The sequence below is a fragment of the Nyctibius grandis genome, chromosome 5, assembly GCF_013368605.1.
Source record: "Nyctibius grandis isolate bNycGra1 chromosome 5, bNycGra1.pri, whole genome shotgun sequence".
Taxonomy (NCBI): domain Eukaryota; kingdom Metazoa; phylum Chordata; class Aves; order Nyctibiiformes; family Nyctibiidae; genus Nyctibius; species Nyctibius grandis.
Genome location: NC_090662.1, coordinates 67,837,789 through 67,859,255, shown reverse-complemented (window position 1 = coordinate 67,859,255; position 21,467 = coordinate 67,837,789). Strand labels below are relative to the sequence as shown.

Sequence of the window (21,467 nt, the reverse complement as noted above, 5' to 3'; positions counted from 1 at the left end):
CATGTGCAATAGGGAGTTTAAAGTGAAATTAAACTGACGCATTTTATTTTCAAATGCATGATGAATTAGACTTTGCTTGAACTTTTAGACCTCTGTCCTGGGAAGATTGGGTACAGCGTGCTTTCAAGAAACTCTCTTTCGGTGAAATATGCTGGGTCTGTATTCAATGTTCCTTCACTATGTATTTTGTGCTTTAATTTTAACAGTTTGCGGTTTTTAACATCTTTTATATTCAGCCTAACGTTCAACTGGTCTGGAGAAAATCTCTGACCATCTAGTAGCTGAAATCATCTGTTTAAACCAAGCTCTTGTCCTCCCTCTACAGGAGAATTTGCAGCGTTCAAGTAGCCACAGCACCATGGCAGCACCCACTCTGTTATTTAAGTCTTGTGTTCCTACAGTTTCTTAACATCAAAACTCTATTCTGCTCTGCAAAACCTAAAGTAATTTAGAAAAAATATCCATAAGCTTAAAAGTGGAGCAGAATGGAACTGCCAGTCCAACACAATGGGAAAAAGTACCTTTTTGGGGAACCAGAATCCTCTGCTGCCAGTGTTTCTCCTTCAACACAAACCACCACGTGCATTTGGAGACCCGCAGTGGCTGCCTGTGCCGTTGGCATCATTCCCAGGAGAGAGGAGAGGGCGCTCGTGGTTTGACTGTGGTGCTCGGGCATGAGGGGATGGAACTGCTGCTGCAACTTAGGAGACTTGCTTTGGATGGTCTGCTGGTCGGCTTTCTCCCTCTAACAACGTTCCGTCAGAGGCTGAATATCTGATGAGTGCTAATTTAAAAGAATCCTCCTCCGTTCTGATCTTTTTTTTTCCCTGGTGTACTCACTGATTTATGGACAATGCAGTATCCCCTTTTCACTGTATTACAGTGTCAGACACCTAAATCTGTCTATATTATTGGGTTTTATGCCAGTAAAATTAAAAGTATGGGGTGATGGGAGCTGGAGAAGATGTTACTCCAAAGGTGAAGAGGTTAATCTGAAGGAAAAGGGGATGCTGCTGCACCTTTTTTCAGATTTACTTTATCACTTCTTCAAAAAACAAACAACCACCAACCTTAACCTTTTCCTTTTCCAGTATTTTCTTGGTGTGTGCATATACAACATCTTTTAGAAGGATTAGGTAGATCCTTTTGTTGGTCCAGCAACAAACTGAAGTTTAAAAAAAAAAAATGTAGCGAGATTGTCCTCTCTTTTATTTTTTTTCTTTTGTATCATATGATACAATGTATTTATCAAAGATGCTACCACAGCGTCTGAAGTCTGTAGAATTCCTGATACAGACTGTGAATTGTGTATGTACCTACTTTAAAAGTTTTATTTTAAACGAGGGTGCAGGTTAATGCCAGGTACCTTACCAATATGTAATGTTTTCATAAACGGGGAAAAAAGTTCTCAGGTTGAATTGAATACAAATACAAAACCCCCTAGAATTAGACATTCCGAAAATTATGTTTTGGTACTTTCAAGAGCTTTTTTTAAAGGATTTTTATCCTGTTAACTAAACGTCCTCTGATAAGTGTGTGTGTAAATGTGGAGCATCTTGTCCTAATGGCAAGTTGTTCGATCAAAACAAAATGGTACTTGCTGGATCCACGCTGACTACTTCTCCTCTCATTGCTTTCTTCCCTGTCATCTCTTCCCTTCTGTTGGTCTTTCCCTTTTGTACACTTTGCAAACTAGGATGAAGGTGGCGGTATCTCTGTCAGAGTGCTTTGTTTTCCTGTCCTCCAATCCTGGTTTTCAAATGGTTGGTAACTTTTTGACAAGTTACCCAGTCAGGGAAAAAAAACCAACTCATAAAGTTCTGCACATTGTTTACCTCTAGTAGAATATCTTGTGATGTGATCTGTTTGCAGAGTTCTCTGGTATGTGGTATTACATGTAAATTATTTGTACAGAGGCACGTTAGAAAGAAATTCAAGCTCAGACAGAAGTTTTCAGAATTTGATTCGTATCTGCCCTGTACCACTCCAGGTGAGGCAGGAGAACCAGCCTCCCTCTTGCTGGGGGGTAGTGGGGGGATGTTAAACAAAATCATGACAAATAAATGAAGGAGTGAAATGTGTGTGAATGTGGTGTCCGTGCTAAATATGGGTGTATTGGGTGAGGACACTGTCCTTCCCTCCCTAGGAGAGTTGGACTGTTTCTGTCTGCAGAAGGTTGCTCCCAGGCAAAGGGAGAAATGCACATTGGTAGTGGGACGTGCTTTAAAATCCTGGAGTTCTGCAGTGTTGCTGGTAGTCTGTTATGTTTGTCAGTAAATATTTACTGGGGTTATAGGGACCGGACTAATCTGAAGTGGGAATTATAACTGAAATACTGTGTATTCATATTAATTCCACAAACATTAGCAAGACAGCAATAGTGAATGACTTAATAGTCACTACAAGAATGAAGTATTTCATGTTGGTACATGAATAGAATTGATTTTGTGTACAGGATGCATTTTAAAAACAAACAAAAAAAAAAAAAGCAAGCACAAATTTTTTCTTGTCTGCTCTGGGTCTTCAGATGCTGTAAGGCTTTTTTCCTTATTGAGATTGGCAGGAATTTAAATAGTAGCAATAGCCACTTTCCAGTGTGGAGTAATGAGCGAGCGGTGGTGTGCAGACCGGTGAAATCGGAGTGCTCCCTGGTCATCATCTGATGCCAATACCTAAGAGGTGGAAGGAGCCTGGGGCCACTGGGGTCAGCAGGCGGGTGAGAGCATTAACAGATACAGACTCTCAGAGGGTGAAGTAGTCACTGCTCATTCCCCCTCCAGCCCCTGTATGGGCCTGTCAGGCATACTGGAAATTAATGTTCTCTCAAAAGAAATTGTTATCGGAGCAAGTATGTAAAGGTGGTTCAACAGTCATTTGTTTCACAGAGCTTGTTACAAGCCCTAGTTTCCTTCCACAAGGTCACGCTGGCAGAAGATCGTCTGCTAAAATATAACTGTTAGGAATTTTGTTCTGTCTTTGCTTAAAATGAACTTATTTTTGTGAAGATTCATTACCCATTAGTCTACAATATGCTTCTTGAGCCCATAGGAAAAGCACAAGGAAAATTGCTATCCTTGTCCATGCAAAGCACTTTATAAGTAACACGTGATCTTTGGGGGTTTTTTATTGGGGTTTGTTTGTAGTTTTGGTTTTCTGTTTTGTTTTTTTTTCCCTGAGGAATGTGCAAGTTGTTTGGCTGCTGTTTAGAGAAGTTCTTTCAGGATGCATTTCTACTGGTTTTCACTTTTATTTGTTTCCCTCCAGATAGCTGTAGTCGTGTGTTTGTAAGAGGTCCCACGTAATACTCATACAAAACTTTGGAAGAAATTTGGTTTGTAAATAATTGGGATTTTTTTTTTTTAACCTTTTTCCTTCAGTAGTTTTTCTGGATGTCTTGCTTGCCATCAGAACCAGTCTTAAAGGTGCCCTGTAGATGTTCAGTGAATGGGGAGATAAGAGTAGACAAGAACTGAGTGCCCTGTATAGCAGGGGGATGAAGGAAATAAACTGAAATGACATTTATGTCCGTTACACCAAATTTCTTAAGCTTCTCTGTGGCGTCCCAACCACAAGCACATGCCATAGTATGGAAAAGTTAGTACGTATTTTGTGTGCGCGTGTTGGGATGAACATCTAGACAGTCATACTGCTTTTAGCTCTACAGTTTCTAGTATCTAATAATAATTATTTGCAAAACTACCAGTATCCAATCCCAGCTATTCATGTCTTTATTAACCACACTTATAGCTTCCCCTTTGCCTTTCCTTTTCCATACAGTTAGAAGAGGCCTGTTATCTGTTGTATTTTCCCTGTCAGTACAGGATTGTTTCCTGCGGCGTATTTGCTAGAACTGGAACATTATAGTGGAGCTTAAACCACATGGTATGAACATAGAGGCCTGGTTATTTTGAAAGAAATTTCTGCATGAATTGAGTCCTACATGGCCCCCGACACAATTAGCCCAGGCATTTCTTTTTTGCTAAACTCATGCAGGTCATTAAGTGAATCCACTTCTGCTTTTTGTGTTTACCTAAAATCATCTTTTCTTGTACTGGAATGCTCTAGCAGCTGATGATGGTGCAAAATGTTTGAGGCCAATTACTGCCATCTTATCATGGCCTCCTAACATCACTTGGATTAGTATGTGCTCATTAGAGGCAGAATTTGGTCTTCGTGACGTAAAATGAATGAAATGCTGACTGTTGATAAGTACCGTGTCTTTCCACAAATGCCCAAATCGGGATGGTGGGGGGGAAAATACACTGAAGATCACGCATAAATAGGTTTGCTTCTGTGTTTGCCTTGTGATGTGAATGTGCATCCAGCGTTTTACAGAACATTTGGGGAAGCCAGATCCCCAGAAGCCTCACAAACAAATATGAGTTGAAGTTTTGATAGCTGGAGGGGCTAAATTTAGGGAAGAAGCATGTAGACATTTCACACTTTTGTAGCCTATAGATTTCATTCCTTTCTTGACTGTGAGTGCAGCATGTGTAGCACAAACTATTCATAGTACTGTAGACAACGTGTCTTCTGTCTGTGGAAAACAGGATCACCAGTAGCACAATGCGCCAGGCAAAGCTTCTAGGTACAGTCAAGTCCAGTTAAAAAGCAGTTGCATGAGTGGACTGTTACGGCATCACTTTGAAGGTGCTGTGTGTTCTGGTTTACTGTTACACATTTTACACAGAAGTTTATGAAATGAACTTTCTGTTTAGTGCAGCCTTGTTAATATGCGTTTGCACTTCATATTCATTTTGGCATGCATTTTAAATATCTTTCTTCATTGCTTCATTACTTCTTACCTAGTAAATAAAATTATCTGAAGAGCAGCGCAGAGATTAAGTTGTTAAAACATTTTCTTTGCATTTAAGTTCAAGGATGCTAACACAGAAGCTACTAAGTCAGCACCATGACAGCAGCAAATAACTACAGAAGTGTGGAAGGAGGAAACTTTTAAAAACTGCAGAATATAGAGTACACCAAGAGCAAATTCAGGTGAAAATGAGCATCTCTCTTTTCTTTAGAAAAGAGAGCTACCAAGACCCTCTCAGTTAAATGGTTTACATAGGGATCCCCCAAAACAGTCTTTGCAGTTTGCCAAATGATCATGTGCCTTTGCAACCTTAAAAAGCATGACAGAATGTAAACCAGGTGCTTTGTAACTAGAGCAGTGGCTTTGGTTTACTTCTGATGCAGTAGTTTTGTATATAGCTATTACTATAGATAAGTAGTTTGGAGTTGGTAAACTTCTGTAAAGGAGGGCAGAGAGCATTCCCCAAAATAGCTGTGATATTTCAAAGCTAGGAATTGAAGGATACCTAATTCAGTTGCAGTAAACCTGCTGCTTGAAATCTGCTCTATCGCAAGTTAAATGAGATTCATTTAATTTAAAAATAAATAAGCCCTCCACTTGCTCCAAAGACACAAAGATCTTGTTAAAGAAAGGTAATAGAAAACTCCGAAGAGGCCCAAAGTTACACTGTCATAGCATCTTGGAATGAGATAGTAGATGAAAAATGAGAGCTAGATCAGGAGAAATCGAAGGCTAGTACTCATGCAATCAAAGTCCACGTATATCACAGAATCACAGAATCACAGAACGTTAGGGATTGGAAGGGACCTCGAAAGATCATCTAGTCCAATCCCCCTGCCGGAGCAGGATTACCAGACCATACAACTAATTCCCTGGCCCAGAAACTGCAATTAATTTTGTTTTCTGAAATAACAGCAGGTTTCCGTAGTTCTTCCTCGGGCCTCTTGCAGTTATTCTTCAGTGATCGCATACTGTCATTGCACGTTAACCGTGGGAGATGGTAGGTGTCTTGTCAGCTGAGGGACAACCAGTATGTTTGAATTTGATTTGTTCAAATTTCAAACTGGTTATGTAGACTTCTGGCAGTACCTACATACCAGTGTCATATTTAACCTACTTGTCTGTAAAGGACAAAATAATGGGTTTCGGTATTAGTGCTTTTTCAGGTCTTTTCCTTTTCTTCTTTGGGGCAAGACTTTGGGCATAATTGTGAATTATAAGGTTATGTCTGAATGCACAGTTTGTACAAAATATCAGACCAATTTTAATTTGGTTTTGTTCCTTTTAGAAAGCAAAGTGTAAAAACATTTTTACAAATGTTCCAGGAACTATCTGGAATCTTCCTACCTACCCCAAATTCTGCACTATAAGTACATGTGAGAAGATGGCATTTTGTCTTTTTTTTTTTTTTTTTTAAAAAAATCACAAAAACTATTTCGCTAAGAGAAGGGAGCTGATGGGAGTGTTTAGAAACTTCTAAACTACCTAGGCATTTGCTTCATCGCATCACAGCAGCAGTGTGTTCAGCTCATCCCGCCTCCTTAAGAGCCAACAGTGGCCTGTCCGGTCATTTTCTCTAGTTTGTTGCGTTTGCAGCAGCTGTACTTTAGAATAAGCCTTGTGTGACATTTACTTTTGAGCAAGTAAACCACAAAAATTAACTGTGTTTTCTTTTTTGTTTGGGTTTGGAAAATGGTTGGGTTTTGTTTTGATAAATGTCATTCTGTGTTGCATTTGTCTGTTCATCCTAGTTGAAAAGAAAATCTGTCGTGTGTGTTTGGGAGTTCAGTGGAGCATTAGGAGAAGAAATGAAGCCCATCTGGGTGCAGATGTTGGGTCTAGGGGGTAAAATGGACCAAACTTGGGTGTTGGGTTATTTTGGGATGGTGGGGGGTTCCGAGGGCATAATTTAAATTAACTCTGTCTAAAATAAAATGTAAGTGCAATAAATGTGCTTTTTTATTCAAAGCTGTGAAACTTTAGGAAAAAAAAAAAAATCAACAAAAAAAAATGCACATCATTCCTTCATGAGCCTTGTGTCCTACCTGCCTCCCCTTCCTCCCCCCTCTCCACACTTCTCCTCAACTGACAGAAACCTGACAGTGGCCAACTTGCATGTGTTGGCAACCCAAAATAACATTGCTTTTCTTCCGATCTCATTTGTTGGGATTGGAGGAAGTCCTACCCCTACTTCTTGCCACCCTTGAAATCCCTTTGGGATACAGCACTGACCTGTGCCACTCGAGCAGGGTCTACCACTACTTGGGATGCATGAGCCAGCCCACCTGCTTTGTGGTCATCCTGACTGCCAGTGCAGTGTTCCTCCTGGCCCTTCATCCTCCAGTTGTGACTTCCCGCCTCATTTTGGGTGTAGTGATGGTCTCCCAGGGCTGGGCAGGTGACGTTTTTCCTTAAGCAATTGCAAAAGTAATCAGTCATCAGCTGCCTAATTGGATCCCTTTTCCCCTTTGTCAAAACACACATGCAGGCTGGCCACTGTTGCCTTCTGTGACTCTGCCTTGTTTTGAAGGAGCAGGTATATGCGTGCGTGACCTGCTGTGCATTACTTGCACTGTCTCTCTTTCTTACTTGAGTGCAGGCGGCTTTTCCTAGATTAGGAAAGGTGCACCGGTCTCTTGGGGCGTTTCCACGAGAGGCGCAATGTATACGTTTCATTAAAAAGTGATGGAAGGTGTAGCACTCAGAAGTTGGACCCTATGGGGCAGTAAGAGAGGACTGGCTTGTTTAAAGTTTATAGATACACAGATCTATATCCTTTAGACTTGATGATTTTTATATATAGTCAAGACAATGGCATTACCTCATAATGCAGAGCTTGTTTATGAGAGCAAAGTATCTAGTAAGGAGAGGAAAGGGAAATTTATATACAGATTTGATTTCTTTTTTGTTTGTTTGTTCCTTAGTGCAATGAAATGTATGTCCCACCAATTTAAACTCTGTGCTAACACAACATTCCTTTCAGCTGTATTTTTTTTTTTGACCACCAGAGGTTTGCGAGGGTCTTATGACTGCAAAGTAGAAGGTCCAGTCTGGTTACTTAAAAAAAAAAAACAAAACAAAACAAAAAAACACACAAAAAAACCAACAAACCAGTTGTGCTAGTAGATTTCCATAGCTGCTTTTTAAAATCTACAATGGAGTAATTGTTTTGAAACTTGTATTTATTTTTTAATTCATAACAAAATGTTTATTTTCAGTTTCCTGTTATATAGGTCATGGCAACTCCCCTTCTTTCCGTTTCCCCTGTAATTGCCAATACAACTTATTTTTCTTGTTTGTTCCTTCCCCCTTTGCTTTTGTTGTCCCTTCATTTGTACTTTGAAGTTTTTTCTCATGTAAATTTGTACAATGGGAAATATTGTCCAGTTTGGTTAGAGAGCATGGAGACTTAAAACATATTAAAATTTGATAGCTGAATTCAGATTGAAGAAAACTATTTCTGTGTAAAGTTATTTAAAGAACTCTGTATTATATAAAAGGCAAAAAGTTCTATGTACTTGATGTGAATATGAGAATACTGCTATAATAAAGATTGACTGCATGGAAAAGTCTGAAGGAGATGGTTTATCGTGGAGTTCACAACTCTCTACATGAAGTTCCAGAGGTGCAGCTAAGGTGGTTAAGGAGAGTGAAAAATTTACTTTGATGGTGTTGCTTTAGAATGTAGCTTCTCTGCAGTTCTAACATGGACAAGTTTTATTTTTCCCACCCTTTTAGTGGTTATTTGGCAGAGCTTCAATGATGGGATTCTTACCTACTGTGCATTCATGAAGTTTTAAATTGCTCTCTGAACATGGATATATCACCTTATTTCTTGGGGGCAGCACATTATGTATTGAGCAAACATGACAAAAGCTCATGTGGACTCAAGTACCCCACCTCTAAAGCTGTAATGTGGATGTGGGAACCCAGACAGAGCTCCCACGGAAGGAGGCGATGGTGCGGGTTGCTGGCTGCAGGGAATGCTACAGCGTCTCTGTGGTGTCAGGGGGCTGTGTGCGCTGTGAGCAGGTAGATGATCTGCTCGGCCGAGCGGCACAGCTGCAAAGCCAGGTTGAAAGGCTTCAAGCGGAAGTAGAAAGGCTTAGGAGCATTAGGGAGGCTGAAATGGAGATAGACTGGTGGAGCCAGGCTCTGCCCTCCCTGCAACAAAAATGGGAGCACCTGCCAGAGAGCTCCCAGGATCGAGGGACCCCTGTACTCTGCCCCTCTCAGGTGGAAAACAATAACCTAGAGGAAAGGAGTGAGTGGAGGCAAGTCTATGGCCGTGGCAAAAGGTGAGTGCCCTCCTTGCCTACCTCGCCTCCACAGGTGCCTCTGAGAAATAGATATGAAGCCCTAGTGGAATACAGCCGGTCCAATGGAGATGTGGTGGAGAGGCAACCTATATCAGAGGTCCCACCACAGTCAGAAAAACCTGACAGGTGTATAGCTACCTCCTCCACAAGGAAGAAGATAAGAGTTTTAGTGGTTGGAGACTCCTTCCTAAAGGGATCTGAGGGCCCAATATGCAGAGCTGACCCCCATCACAGGGAGGTCTGCAGCCTGCCTGGAGCCCAAATCAGGGATATCACCAGGAAACTCCCCAACCTGGTGAAGGCCACAGACTACTACCCCCTGCTGATCTTCCAGACAGGTGGGGAAGAAGCTGCATCCCGTAGTCTGAGGGGGATGAAGAAAGACTACAAGGCCCTAGGACTGTTGGTGAAAGAGTCTGGGGCACAAGTTGTTTTCTCCTCCCTCCTTCCATTTTCAGGTGATGACGTGGGATGGAATAGTAGGATTCTCTCTATAAATGCCTGGCTACGAGACTGGTGCTACAGGCAGGGCTTTGGGTTCTTTGATAATGGCTGGTTTTATAAGACACCAGGCGTGACGGTAATACATGGGAAAGGTTTATGTCGTAGGGGCAAAAGGGTTCTGGGACAGGAATAAGCAGAGCTCACTCGGAGAGCTTTAAACTAGATTCGAAGAGGGATGGGGTAGTAGCTGGGCTTGCACCACTGGGGCAACGCTCTAGTGTTGAGGTAGACCAGGAGGCCTCCCATCCCCCTGGGGTGAAATCGGTGTGCTCAGCTCGCTCCCTGAAATGCCTGTACACCAATGCGTGCAGCATGGGGAATAAACAGGAGGAGTTGGAAATCCGTGTTCGGTCGGGGGGCTATGATCTAGTGGCAATTACAGAGACTTGGTGGGACACCTCGCATGACTGGAATGTCCTGTTCAGGAAAGACAGGCCACTAAGGAGAGGTGGTGGAGTTGCTCTTTATGTGAGTGAGCAGCTAGAATGTATTGAGTTCTGTCCAGGGGCGGATCAGGAGCGAGTTGAGAGTTTGTGGGTGTGAATTAAGGGGCAGGCTGGCAGGGGTGATACTGTTGTGGGTGTCTATTACAGGCCACCGGATCAGGATGAGGAGGGGGATGAGGCCTTCTACAGGCAGCTGGGAGCAGTCTCTCAATTACAGGGCCTTGTTGTCATGGGGGATTTCAACTACCCTGATATTTGCTGGGAGGCCTACTCAGCCAGCCATCCTCAGTCCAGGAGGTTCCTCCAGTGCATTGATGATAACTTTCTGATGCAAATGGTGGATGAGCCAACTAGGAGAGGAGCGCTGCTGGATCTTATCCTCACTAACAAGGAGGGTCTGGTTGAAGAGGTGAAGGTTGAGGGCAGCCTTGGTTGTAGTGACCATGAGATGGTAGAGTTCAGGATCTCATGTGGCAGGAACAGAATAGCTAGCAGAATCACAACCCTGGACTTCAGGAGGGCCAACTTTGGCCTTTTCAAGCAATTGCTAGGGGAAATCCCATGGGACAGGGTACTAGAAGGTAAGGGGGCCCAAGAGAGTTGGTTAGCATTCAAGGACTGCTTCTTCCGAGCTCAAGATCAGAGCATCCCAGCAGGTAGGAAGTCAAGGAAGAGTACCAGGAGACCTGCATGGTTAAACAGGGAACTGCTGGGCAAACTCAAGTGGAAGAAGAGGGTGTAGAGATCATGGAAGGAGGGGCTGGCCACTTGGGAGGAATATAAGTCTGTTGTCAGAGGATGTAGGGAGGCAACTAGGAAAGCTAAGGCCTCCTTGGCATTAAACCTTGCAAGAGAGGTCAAGGACAACAGAAAGGGCTTCTTCAAATACATTGCAGGTAAAGCCAACACTAGAGGCAATGTAGGCCCACTGATGAATGAGGTGGGGGCCTTGGAGACAGAGGATAAAAAGAAGGCGGAGTTACTGAATGCCTTCTTTGCCTCTGTCTATACTGCTGGAGGCTGTCCTGAGGAGCCCCGGACCCCTGAGGCCCCAGAAGAAGTCAGGATAGAGGAGGAATCTGTCTTGGTAGATGAGGGCTGGGTCAGGGACCAATTAAGCAATCTGGACGTCCATAAATCCATGGGCCCTGATGGGATGCACCCACGGGTGCTGAGGGAGCTGGCGGAAGTCATTGCTAGGCCACTCTCCATCATCTTTGCGAAGTCGTGGGCAACGGGAGAGGTGCCTGAGGACTGGAGGAAAGCAAATGTCACTCCAGTCTTCAAAAAGGACAAGAAGGAGGACCCGGGTAACTATAGACCGGTCAGCCTCACCTCCATCCCCGGAAAGGTGATGGAACAACTTGTTCTTGATGCTGTCTCTAGGCACATCAAGGATAGGGGGATCATTAGGGGCACTCAGCATGGCTTCACCAAGGGGAAGTCATGCTCAACCGACTTGATAGTCTTTTATGAGGACGTAACCCAGTGGATAGATGATGGTAAAGCTGTGGATGTGGTCTATCTCGATTTCAGTAAAGCGTTTGACACGGTCTCCCACAGCATCCTCGCAGCTAAACTGAGGAAGTGTGGTCTGGATGATCGGGTAGTGAGGTGGATTGTGAACTGGCTGAAGGAAAGAAGCCAGAGAGTGGTGGTCAATGGGACAGAGTCCAGTGGGAGGCCTGTGTCTAGTGGAGTCCCTCAAGGGTCGGTACTGGGACCAGTTAATGACTTGGATGAGGGAATAGAGTGCGCTGTCAGCAAGTTCGCTGATGACACAAAACTGGGAGGAGTGGCTGACACACCGGAAGGCTGCGCAGCCATTCAGAGGGACCTGGACAGGCTGGAGAGTTGGGCGGGGAGAAATTTAATGAAATATAACAAGGGCAAGCGTAGAGTCCTGCATCTGGGCAAGAACAACCCCACGTATGAGTACAAGTTGGGGGCAGACCTGTTGGAGAGCAGCGTAGGGGAAAGGGACCTGGGGGTCCTAGTGGACAGCAGGATGACCATGAGCCAGCAGTGTGCCCTTGTGGCCAAGAAGGCCAATGGCATCCTGGGGTGTATTAGAAGGGGTGTGGTTAGCAGGTCAAGAGAGGTTCTCCTCCCCCTCTACTCTGCCCTGGTGAGGCCGCATCTGGAATATTGTGTCCAGTTCTGGGCCCCTCAGTTCAAGAAGGACAGGGAACTGCTAGAGTGAGTCCAGCGCAGAGCCACGAAGATGATTAAGGGAGTGGAACATCTCCCTTATGAGGAGAGGCTGAGGGAGTTGGGTCTCTTTAGCTTAGAGAAGAGGAGACTGAGGGGTGACCTCATTAATGTTTATAAATATGTAAAGGGCAAGTGTCATGAGGATGGAGCCAGGCTCTTCTCAGTGACATCCCTTGACAGGACAAGGGGCAATGGGTGCAAGCTGGAACACAGGAGGTTCCACTTAAATATGAGGAAAAACTTCTTTACGGTGAGGGTGACCGAACACTGGAACAGGCTGCCCAGAGAGGTTGTGGAGTCTCCTTCTCTGGAGACATTCAAAACCCGCCTGGACGCGTTCCTGTGTGATATGGTCTAGGCAATCCTGCTCCGGCAGGGGGATTGGACTAGATGATCTTTCGAGGTCCCTTCCAATCCCTAACATTCTGTGATTCTGTGATTCTGTAATGTACATTCTCCAGAAATCCTACAGCACTCAAAAACAAAGTACAATTTAGCTTAGAGTTTGTTTACAGTTAACTTTTATTGAAATAAGGACTGAGGAGCCAAAGCTTTGGTTCCACAGGTCTCTTTAGTTCCAGGGACCTGCAAGTAACAGAAAAGAATCCTAAGAACCTTTTCACCCATCCTTTTCCTAATGCTGAGAGCAGAAGGACCTCCTCGATAGTGCCCATGCTGCCTCCAGCAGTAGTTGAAGCTGGCTGTTAGTTTCAGAGCCATGAAGTGACACAGGAGCTTAAGAGACAGGGTAATTAAAGAATTAAAAACAAGCAAAAGCCTCAAACGTTTAAGGGGACAGTTGCACGGGTCTGTCTCTAGAAACAGAGCACATCCTCAAGGTCACGTAATGCCGGGTCTACAGAACAGCATAAATAAAATTAATTTAACTGGTAGCAGTTAAGCTACAACTCATAAAAAAGTCAAGCTGTTGCACTGCAGGCTTATATTGCCAAAACTAGACTACCAGGACTTGAGCATTCACATACCCAAGAAAAAAAGTGTGTGAAGGCAATAAACAGTGCAAACAAATACCTGCATTCTGTACAACAGATTTGGCATATTTACTTTTGGAAGTGCACAAATAATTGCTGAAAGTAGGGTACTTAGAATCATAGAATTGTTTTGTTTGAAAAAGGACCTTTAAGATCAAGTCCACCCCTAAACCATGTATTTGTCTTTAAATACCTCCAGGGATGATGACTCCACCACTTCCCTGGGCAGCGTGTTCCAATGCTTGACAACCCTTTCGGTGAAGAAAGCTTTCCTGATATCCAATCTAAACCTCCCCTGGCACAACTTGAGGCTGTTTCCTCTCATCACTTGTTGTTTGGGAGAAGAGACTGACACCCACCTCGCTACAACCTCGTCTCAGGCAGTTGTAGAGAGTGATAAGGTCTCCCCTGAGCCTCCTCTTCTCCAGACTAAACAACCCCAGTTCCCTCAGCTGCTCCTCAACCGCTACTTCTAGCAGTACCAAGAGAAGGCCAGTAAGCAGGGCCAGGCACGATGCCTGGCACTGTACCCACAGCCGGGAGCTTTGAAGCAACGTTAAAGCACAATGCGGACTGCCTGTGGACTGGCGACCGCGTTTATTGCTGTTGATAGCAAAGCCCAGCCTCGCCGCAGCCCCCGGGGGCTGCCGGGCCGGGGCCTGCGCGAGGAGGGGCGGCAGGAGGCGTACCGCGGTGCTGCTGGAGGCGCCTATTCCGCGTCGTCCGGAGGGATCCCGAGCTCCTCGTCCGTCCAGGCCGAAGGGTCGGGGTAGGGGAAGTGGCCCTGGATGAGAGGCACGGTCAGAGCCCGGCCGCGGCCCCGGACCCCGCTGCCCGCCCCACCACCGCCGCCGCCGCGCCGGTCTCACCAGCACCATGTCCGAGCTGTGCCAGAAGTGCCAGAAGATCCAGAACCACATGAAGCCGCTGAGGAGCTCGCTCTGGATCACCTGCTTCCGCGGCACCTCCGGGAACTGCCGGTACCGCGGCTGGATGTGCGCCCCGCCGCCCTCGCTGCAACAAACGTGCCGCCGCCGCCTCACTCCCGGCCCTGCCGGCACCCGCCCCGCCCCGCCCCGCCCCGCTCCGCTCCCCTCGCCCGCCCCACTCACTGCCGCAGCCCGGCCGCGCCGCTCCCGGCCCGCAGCAGCCGCCCGGCCGACCGCCCCAGCGACACCAGCATGGTGGCAGCTCCGCTGCCCCGCCCCGCTCCCTCAATGTCACCCCTGCCACCTCCCAACAACAGCCCCGGCGATTGGCCCGCCCCGGCGCCTACCAACTCCGGGGGTGGAGGGGGCGAAGGGGTCGTGGGCGGGAGCAAGGCAAAGCTCCCCGACCCAGTCGGGGGCGTAGCACGGAGACACCTCCGCCCCGCCACGCTGCTCCCTCCCCGCGGGTGGGCCCGCTGTGGCTGCGAGGACACCCCTGCCTCCCCCAGTACTTGGGAGTGGCGGGACGGCACCAACGCTACCGGTGGGGGGTTCCTCGTGAGTCCCAAAAGTTGGCGTCACCCACGGAGGGCGCAGAGGAAGGAGCGGGGTGACCTCTCTAGTCTAACTGCTTATTGAGGAGCGGAGGAAGAAGGCGACGCCGGCTGCTTCTGTTTAAGGAAGGGGCTAAAGAAATAACCTGCTCCTCTTTTCCCCCTAGGAGGCCCAGGTGGTCCAGCCCACAGCGTCCGGTTGCGTAGCAACGGGGCACGCGCGCTGTCCCGGCGGTGGCGCGCGGTCCCGGCCGGAGCCGCCGGGCAGTCCCGGCTGCTCCCCCCCTGCGCCATGGCGGGTCCCGGGCCCCGGGCCCCGGGCGCAGGGCCTCACCTTCGTGGTGGGGATGCGGGCGGGCGCGGCCCCCGCGGCGGCGTTCCTAAAGGAGCGGCTGGTGCGGAGCCTCTTCCTGCTGGCCGGCGGCCCCACCGGCGCCCTCTTCAACGTCCTGGCGTTCTCCAGCAAGGCGAGGCGGGCGGGAAGCGGGCGAGGCGGGCGGGAAGCGGGCGGGGCGGGAGGGCGCCAGCCGCCGGAGCGAGGCAAGGCCTGCTGCAGCGGGAATGGAGGGGCGAGCTATAGGGCGCCTAAGCACCGAACCACAGCATCACAGCATGGTTGGGGTTGGAAGGGACCTCTGGAGATCATCTAGTCCAATCACCTGCTAAAGCAGGTTCCCCTAGAGCACGTTGCACAGGGTCGTGTCCAGGCGGGTTTTGAATATCTCCAGAGAAGGAGACTCCTCAACCTCCGTGGGCAGCCTGTTCCAGGGCTCTGTCACCCTCACAGTAAAGAAGTTTTTCCTCATATTGAGATGGAACTTCCCATGTTTCAGTTTGTGCCCGTTGCCCCTTGTCCTGTCACTGGGCACCACTGAGAAGAGTCTGGCCCCATCCTCTCGACACCCACCCCTAAGGTATTTGTAAGCATTGATAAGATCCCCCCTCAGTCTTCTCTTCTCCAGGCTAAACAGACCCAGCTCCCTCAGCCTTCCCTTGTAAGAGAGATGCTTCAGTCCTCTGATCATCACAGCTGTCCCACGTTAGCAAAGATCTGCATGTGTGAGTGGGCTTTCTTTCTTTCTCTTTCTCTCTCTTTCTCTCTCTTTCTCTCTCTTTCTCTCTCTTTCTCTCTCTTTCTCTCTTTCTCTCTTTCTCTCTTTCTCTCTTTCTCTCTTTCTCTCTTTCTCTCTTTCTCTCTTTCCTTTCTTTTTTCACAGAATCACAGAATGTTAGGGATTGGAAGGGACCTCGAAAGATCATCTTGTCCAATCCCCCTGCCGGAGCAGGATTGCCTAGACCATATCACACAGGAACGCGTCCAGGCGGGTTTTGAATGTCTCCAGAGAAGGAGACTCCACAACCTCTCTGGGCAGCCTGTTCCAGTGTTCGGTCACCCTCACCGTAAAGAAGTTTTTCCTCATATTTAAGTGGAACCTCCTGTGTTCCAGCTTGCACCCATTGCCCCTTGTCCTGTCAAGGGATGTCACTGAGAAGAGCCTGGCTCCATCCTCATGACACTTGCCCTTTACATATTTATAAACATTAATGAGGTCACCCCTCAGTCTCCTCTTCTCCAAGCTAAAGAGACCCAGCTCCCTCAGCCTCTCCTCATAAGGGAGATGTTCCACTCCCTTAATCATCTTTGTGGCTCTGCGCTGGACTCTCTCTAGCAGTTCCCTGTCCTTCTTGAACTGAGGGGCCCAGAACTGGACACAATATTCCAGATGCGGCCTCACCAGGGCAGAGTAGAGGGGGAGGAGAACCTCTCTTGACCTGCTAACCACACCCCTTCTAATACACCCCAGGATGCCATTGGCCTTCTTGGCCACAAGGGCACACTGCTGGCTCATGGTCATCCTGCTGTCCACTAGGACCCCCAGGTCCCTTTCCCCTACGCTGCTCTCCAACAGGTCTGCCCCCAACTTGTACTCATACGTGGGGTTGTTCTTGCCCAGATGCAGGACTCTACGCTTGCCCTTGTTATATTTCATTAAGTTTCTCCCCGCCCAACTCTCCAGCCTGTCCAGGTCTCTCTGAATGGCTTCGCAGCCTTCTGGTGTGTCAGCCTCTCCTCCCAGTTTTGTGTCATCAGCGAACTTGCTGACAGCACACTCTATTCCCTCATCCAAGTCATTAATGAATATATTGAATAGTACTGGTCCCAGTACCGACCCTTGAGGGACTCCGCTAGACACAGGCCTCCAACTGGACTCTGTCCCATTGACCACCACTCTCTGGCTTCTTTCCTTCAGCCAGTTCACAATCCATCTCACTACCCGATCATCCAGACCACACCTCCCCAGTTTAGCTGTGAGGATGCTGTGGGAGACCGTGTCAAACGCTTTACTGAAATCGAGATAGACCACATCCACAGCTTTACCATCATCTATCCACCGGGTTACATCCTCATAAAAGGCTATCAAGTTGGTTAAGCATGACTTCCGAGTGCCCCTAATGATCCCCCTATCCTTGATGTGCCTAGAGACAGCATCAAGAACAAGTTGTTCCATCACCTTTCCGGGGATGGAGGTGAGGCTGACCGGTCTATAGTTACCCGGGTCCTCCTTCTTGTCCTTTTTGAAGACTGGAGTGACATTTGCTTTCCTCCAGTCCTCAGGCACCTCTCCCGTTGCCCACGACTTCGCAAAGATGATGGAGAGTGGCCTAGCAATGACTTCCGCCAGCTCCCTCAGCACCCGTGGGTGCATCCCATCAGGGCCCATGGATTTATGGACATCCAGGTTGCTTAATTGGTCCCTGACCCAACCCTCATCTTTTCCATAGGTGTTAAAATGGTGCAACTGCCTAGTCAGGTGTTCACTCAGCAGCGTCACTGAAGCAGCAGCCTGGATTCGTTCCCTGCAGTTTGAGAACGGCGTGACTGCTGCGAGCGGCGTGGCTGTGGCGTTTGAGGACCCAGCCTGCCAGTCGGTGTATCTGTTCACTGATGTACTCCCAAAGCAAGAGTCAGAGGAAATCTGCCAACTTCTCAGGGAGAACAAGTTGCACCCAGTACATGTTGTATGCCTTCTGGGAGATTCAGACGATCATGAAAGAAGCAAGCAAAAAATAATGGAGGAAGTAGCCAGACAATCTGGGGGTTCCTTTCAAGCGATCAGACTCTCCCCTACTGCTTCTGAAAAGGTATGTCACTGGTATAAGATTAGTGCATACTGATTAGTTCCTCCTGAATCTTTAGTGGATGACACTTCACAAAGTAGAACTGGGGAGGAGTTTCTGTGACCTTCTGGAAGGGTAACCTTGTTTTGCCTGGCAGCTTATGAACAAAGGAGCCTGTGGACAAAGATTTAAAATAGGTTTGGCATCTCTGTGACAGGCTATACCTGACATCCTGAGCTGGCATATCCACCCTTCTAATTATACATTACTTGTACCTTAAGTCCTCTGTGAGGAAAGACAGCACTTCACATCACCCCTGAGCAAAAGGCATCATTGCCAACACGGGGAGTCAAATTCAGGTATATCTTGGTCTACTTCCATTTACTTTTGCAGGGAAAGACTTGCCCTGTAAAGTGATTCACTGAACTTTACAGACCAGCACTAGAAAAGAGGTGTCTGTGATAGGTGAAGCTGAAGATCCCGAAGGAAAGAACAAACACCTTGCTTTGATTTTACATTTTCTTTGCTAGGTGATTGTACAGCTTCGCCTACAGCCACTGTATCCTGATTCACAGACTTCAGTGCTGTTTTACTCTTAGGCAGGGGTGGTCAAATACTGTATTTTAAATAAATAACAGGATCTTGTAAATCTGTTAACATACCAAACAGCTGACGTCCTCAGCGGCAACAGCATAGGTTTTCCATGTCTACCCTGTGGACGTCCTTGTAGTTAAAGGATTTTAAGTTCCCTGCTCTTCTGAGTCTCCTAACAGCCCTGATGCATTTTTGGCAACAGTTTACAGGGAATAGCTCCAAACTATTCAATCATTGTCTTTACTTAACACACAATTAATGCAACATGAGTGTCTCTTTTTCCATAAAAGCTGAATGCTTTCATGTAAGGTTCATAGTTTTGTTCTCGACTCCACCTCTCAACTCTCTTGCATTTTGTCTTTCTCCCTTCTTGTAGTCCCTGGCGTATTGTTCCCCATGTCATTGTTCTCAAACATTTCACGTTTTCCATCCTGCTCAAGCCAGATGGCTCCACTGCTAGCTTTGACCAGCAAAGGCAATTTTGTATTCTAGATTCAGTCCCCACCCTCTTCATTCTTCCTTGACTTCAGCTCCTTTCATTGACCATACGGCTCTTCCTTGCTTGGAGAGTTTGGATAGCCGTGTAAGACGCAGGGTACAAGAGGAGGTGGTGCACACGTGACTGCTGTCTGCCCATAAACTACTGTTTGACCGCCAGGGGCAGACAGTCTGGGAGGAAGCCAGCAAGGCTGATATGCCTACGTTGCTCCTGGGGATGAGAGAGGCAGCTCCAGGACCCCTGCCCTGCCTTCATGCTGCTGCCTGTGTCCAAGCTGTGCCTTGTCCTGAGAAATTGGTGTATCTTCCAGGTTCAAAGCTCTTTACTAAAATCAATTAACTAAAAGGCATAAGAATTAGTAAGAAAGGAAAACTGTTCTGATTTAAGAATTACATGCTTAGTGCTTCCTTCACATATAGAATAAAATGATGATAGGATCTGAGGTGGGCCAAAAGGGATATCTACTATAGCTTTGTGTATACTTGAAATGACACATTGACCTTTGAAGAACACATCTCATCATGATTGAAGAAACAGTGATACACCTGCTACACATCTAGCAGCTGCACAGAAGGCAGGTGAAACACAAGGGATTTTTTTAGCATATAGTTCTTATATGTTATTTTTTTATATTTCTTCTTTCTAAGCTTGATTTCTTAAAATCAAAACGATTTGTGATGAGCTTACAGATAAACAGCGTAGCACCACAAGATACGATGGAAGACTTAAAACAAAGAGAGAAGTAATATACTGGAAAGTAAATTTTGATTTTATAAATAATATTTAAGTGTTCAAAATTCATGCTCATCTTCTTCTTCCATCTCCTTCTTCCCCCCTCCAGGTAAGCTCCATGTCCATCTCACATGTCCAGTGTTGTCACACAGCTCATAAAGATCCCTATGGTTCTCTGCTGCCAAGATGTCCAGTAACATAGTAAGTTCAGAATATATAGCTGGGTCACTGGAAGTGCAGAGAAGAAAAAAGCTAGGAAACAAAGACAGTTATTGCGGGGTGGGGTGGGTGTCCCATGTGGATTTAGTTTGTTTTCATTGCAGCAAGTTGCAGAAGTTCTGTTGCCAAGGTCTTCATTACTTCTTGTATTTTTGTTTTCTACAGCTTTCCTGTTTGTGCATGGAACCCAGATTCCCTTGGTATGCCCTTGATATCCTCAGCAAAAAGGAATTTCATTGATTCATCCCCAGAGGCTTACAGTTTCATGAGGGGAGCTCGTGTGTTGGCAAGGAGAGAAGCTGATGGCTATTACTACCTGGGTCACATTGCCCAAGAGGTGAAGGTAGCTGTTGATTGGGAACGATGCTGTAAGAGGATCTGTGTGTCTTCTCCCTGTTCTTCCCATGCCTCACCGGGCCCACACCCTTGCTGTGGGGTGGCTCTCCTGTGATACAGTGCAATTCATAACCACTGTTCTCTCCCCACATCCTATTTTCATCTGTTTTCCAATTATGACTGGCTGCTTACTGTGAGGAGTCCTGCAAGCAAAAGCAGCCTGGAAATCAACCCATTTTAGTAGTTATAATAAGTTGTTATTCAGAGACAATCAAACAAAGCAGGTCCCTTGTCCCTATTGTCTACTTCTGCCTAGTCTAGCAGCAAAGTCAACTAGCTAAACAGCATTAGTATTAGTAATCCAAAATGTCTGCCTCCAGGACCACCTCCTCCTTACTGAACTGAGAGCTTGCCTCATTCTCTTCCTTCTGTGCTTCTGGGATTTGTGAGATGACTTTGGATGCCAGACAGAAAATCTCCACTGCAGGCTTTCTTTAAAATTCTGGTTCATTTCTCAGTTCACAGGTTAGTTAATTAAATAGTGATGCTACTATAGCTGAGGATGGCTGTGAACTCCAGCGTGGGGTGGAACAGATGGGGACAGCTAATGGCACAAGTGATGTTAGCTGGAGTAGGAGCTGACAGCATTGTGTACGTGTGCTCATAGATCTGCAGAGAAGGCTGAGATTTCAGCCTTCACACCCATTGCTGAAGGCTTAAATGAAAGCATTTAGATTTATAACAGTTATGACATTTTATGGGTTTGTTAGTTTCATTACTATGTAACGAACTGCATCACACACCGCAGTTTCTTTTGGCTACTCTTTTTCTGATGGGAGATTTTCCTGGTAAAGTTCTGCCTCAGCATGCTAATTGTGTTCTTCTGAGCCAGATAAGCCTACTAAAATCTAAGTCCAAAATGAAAGGAAGAGAAAGGCTGTCAGCTCCTTAAGCCCCAGCTTTTTAATTACTTTTAAAGTCCAATATGGACACAGTGCGGTGAAAAACCTGGTAGAATAGGAAAGCTACATTCACAGATCACGTTCCACTTCCTGGGATTTCTGCCACTTCCCTCTTAGCACTTATGTTCAGCCGTTAATCGGACCCAGATGTCTGTCTTGCAAACCGCATGTTTTATTCTTGTAGGGCTCCAGGGAACGCTTTTTAATTGAGTTTGACAAAAGTCGCACTCT

At 46.6% G+C, this 21,467-nt stretch overlaps 2 protein-coding genes across 2 annotated transcripts in view; one reads left to right on the top strand and one right to left on the bottom strand.

Moving 5' to 3' along the window:
* The window catches only part of BRAF (B-Raf proto-oncogene, serine/threonine kinase), a 91,178-nt gene extending 82,787 nt beyond the window's left edge, over positions 1-8,391 (top strand). The window contains exon 19 of the mRNA XM_068402387.1: positions 326-8,391. Coding sequence (XP_068258488.1) covers positions 326-348 — 23 coding nt within the window. The 3' untranslated portion in view covers positions 349-8,391. The remainder of the gene's footprint in view (positions 1-325) is intronic.
* Positions 8,392-12,803: 4,412 nt separating this feature from the next.
* Positions 12,804-14,506, bottom strand: NDUFB2 (NADH:ubiquinone oxidoreductase subunit B2). Its single transcript, XM_068401650.1, has 4 exons — positions 14,404-14,506; positions 14,161-14,305; positions 13,981-14,075; positions 12,804-12,884 (listed from the first exon to the last, which is right to left on the bottom strand). Exons 1-3 carry the CDS (start codon positions 14,472-14,474, stop codon positions 14,001-14,003), a joined length of 291 nt encoding a protein of 96 aa, XP_068257751.1. The 5' UTR covers positions 14,475-14,506; the 3' UTR covers positions 12,804-12,884; positions 13,981-14,000.
* Positions 14,507-21,467: the final 6,961 nt, after the last annotated feature.

What these genes read in the sequence shown, in the direction of transcription:
- NDUFB2 (XM_068401650.1), bottom strand. Translation starts at nt 14,474, where the DNA reads ATGCTGGTGTCGCTGGGGCGGTCGGCCGGGCGGCTGCTGCGGGCCGGG. An exon ending in GGCGCGGCCGGGCTGCGGCA is followed by an intron (nt 14,306 to 14,403) that starts GTGAGTGGGGCG and finishes CGTTTGTTGCAG; the next exon opens with CGAGGGCGGCGGGGCGCACA. An exon ending in ACAGCTCGGACATGGTGCTG is followed by an intron (nt 14,076 to 14,160) that starts GTGAGACCGGCG and finishes CCTCTCATCCAG; the next exon opens with GGCCACTTCCCCTACCCCGA.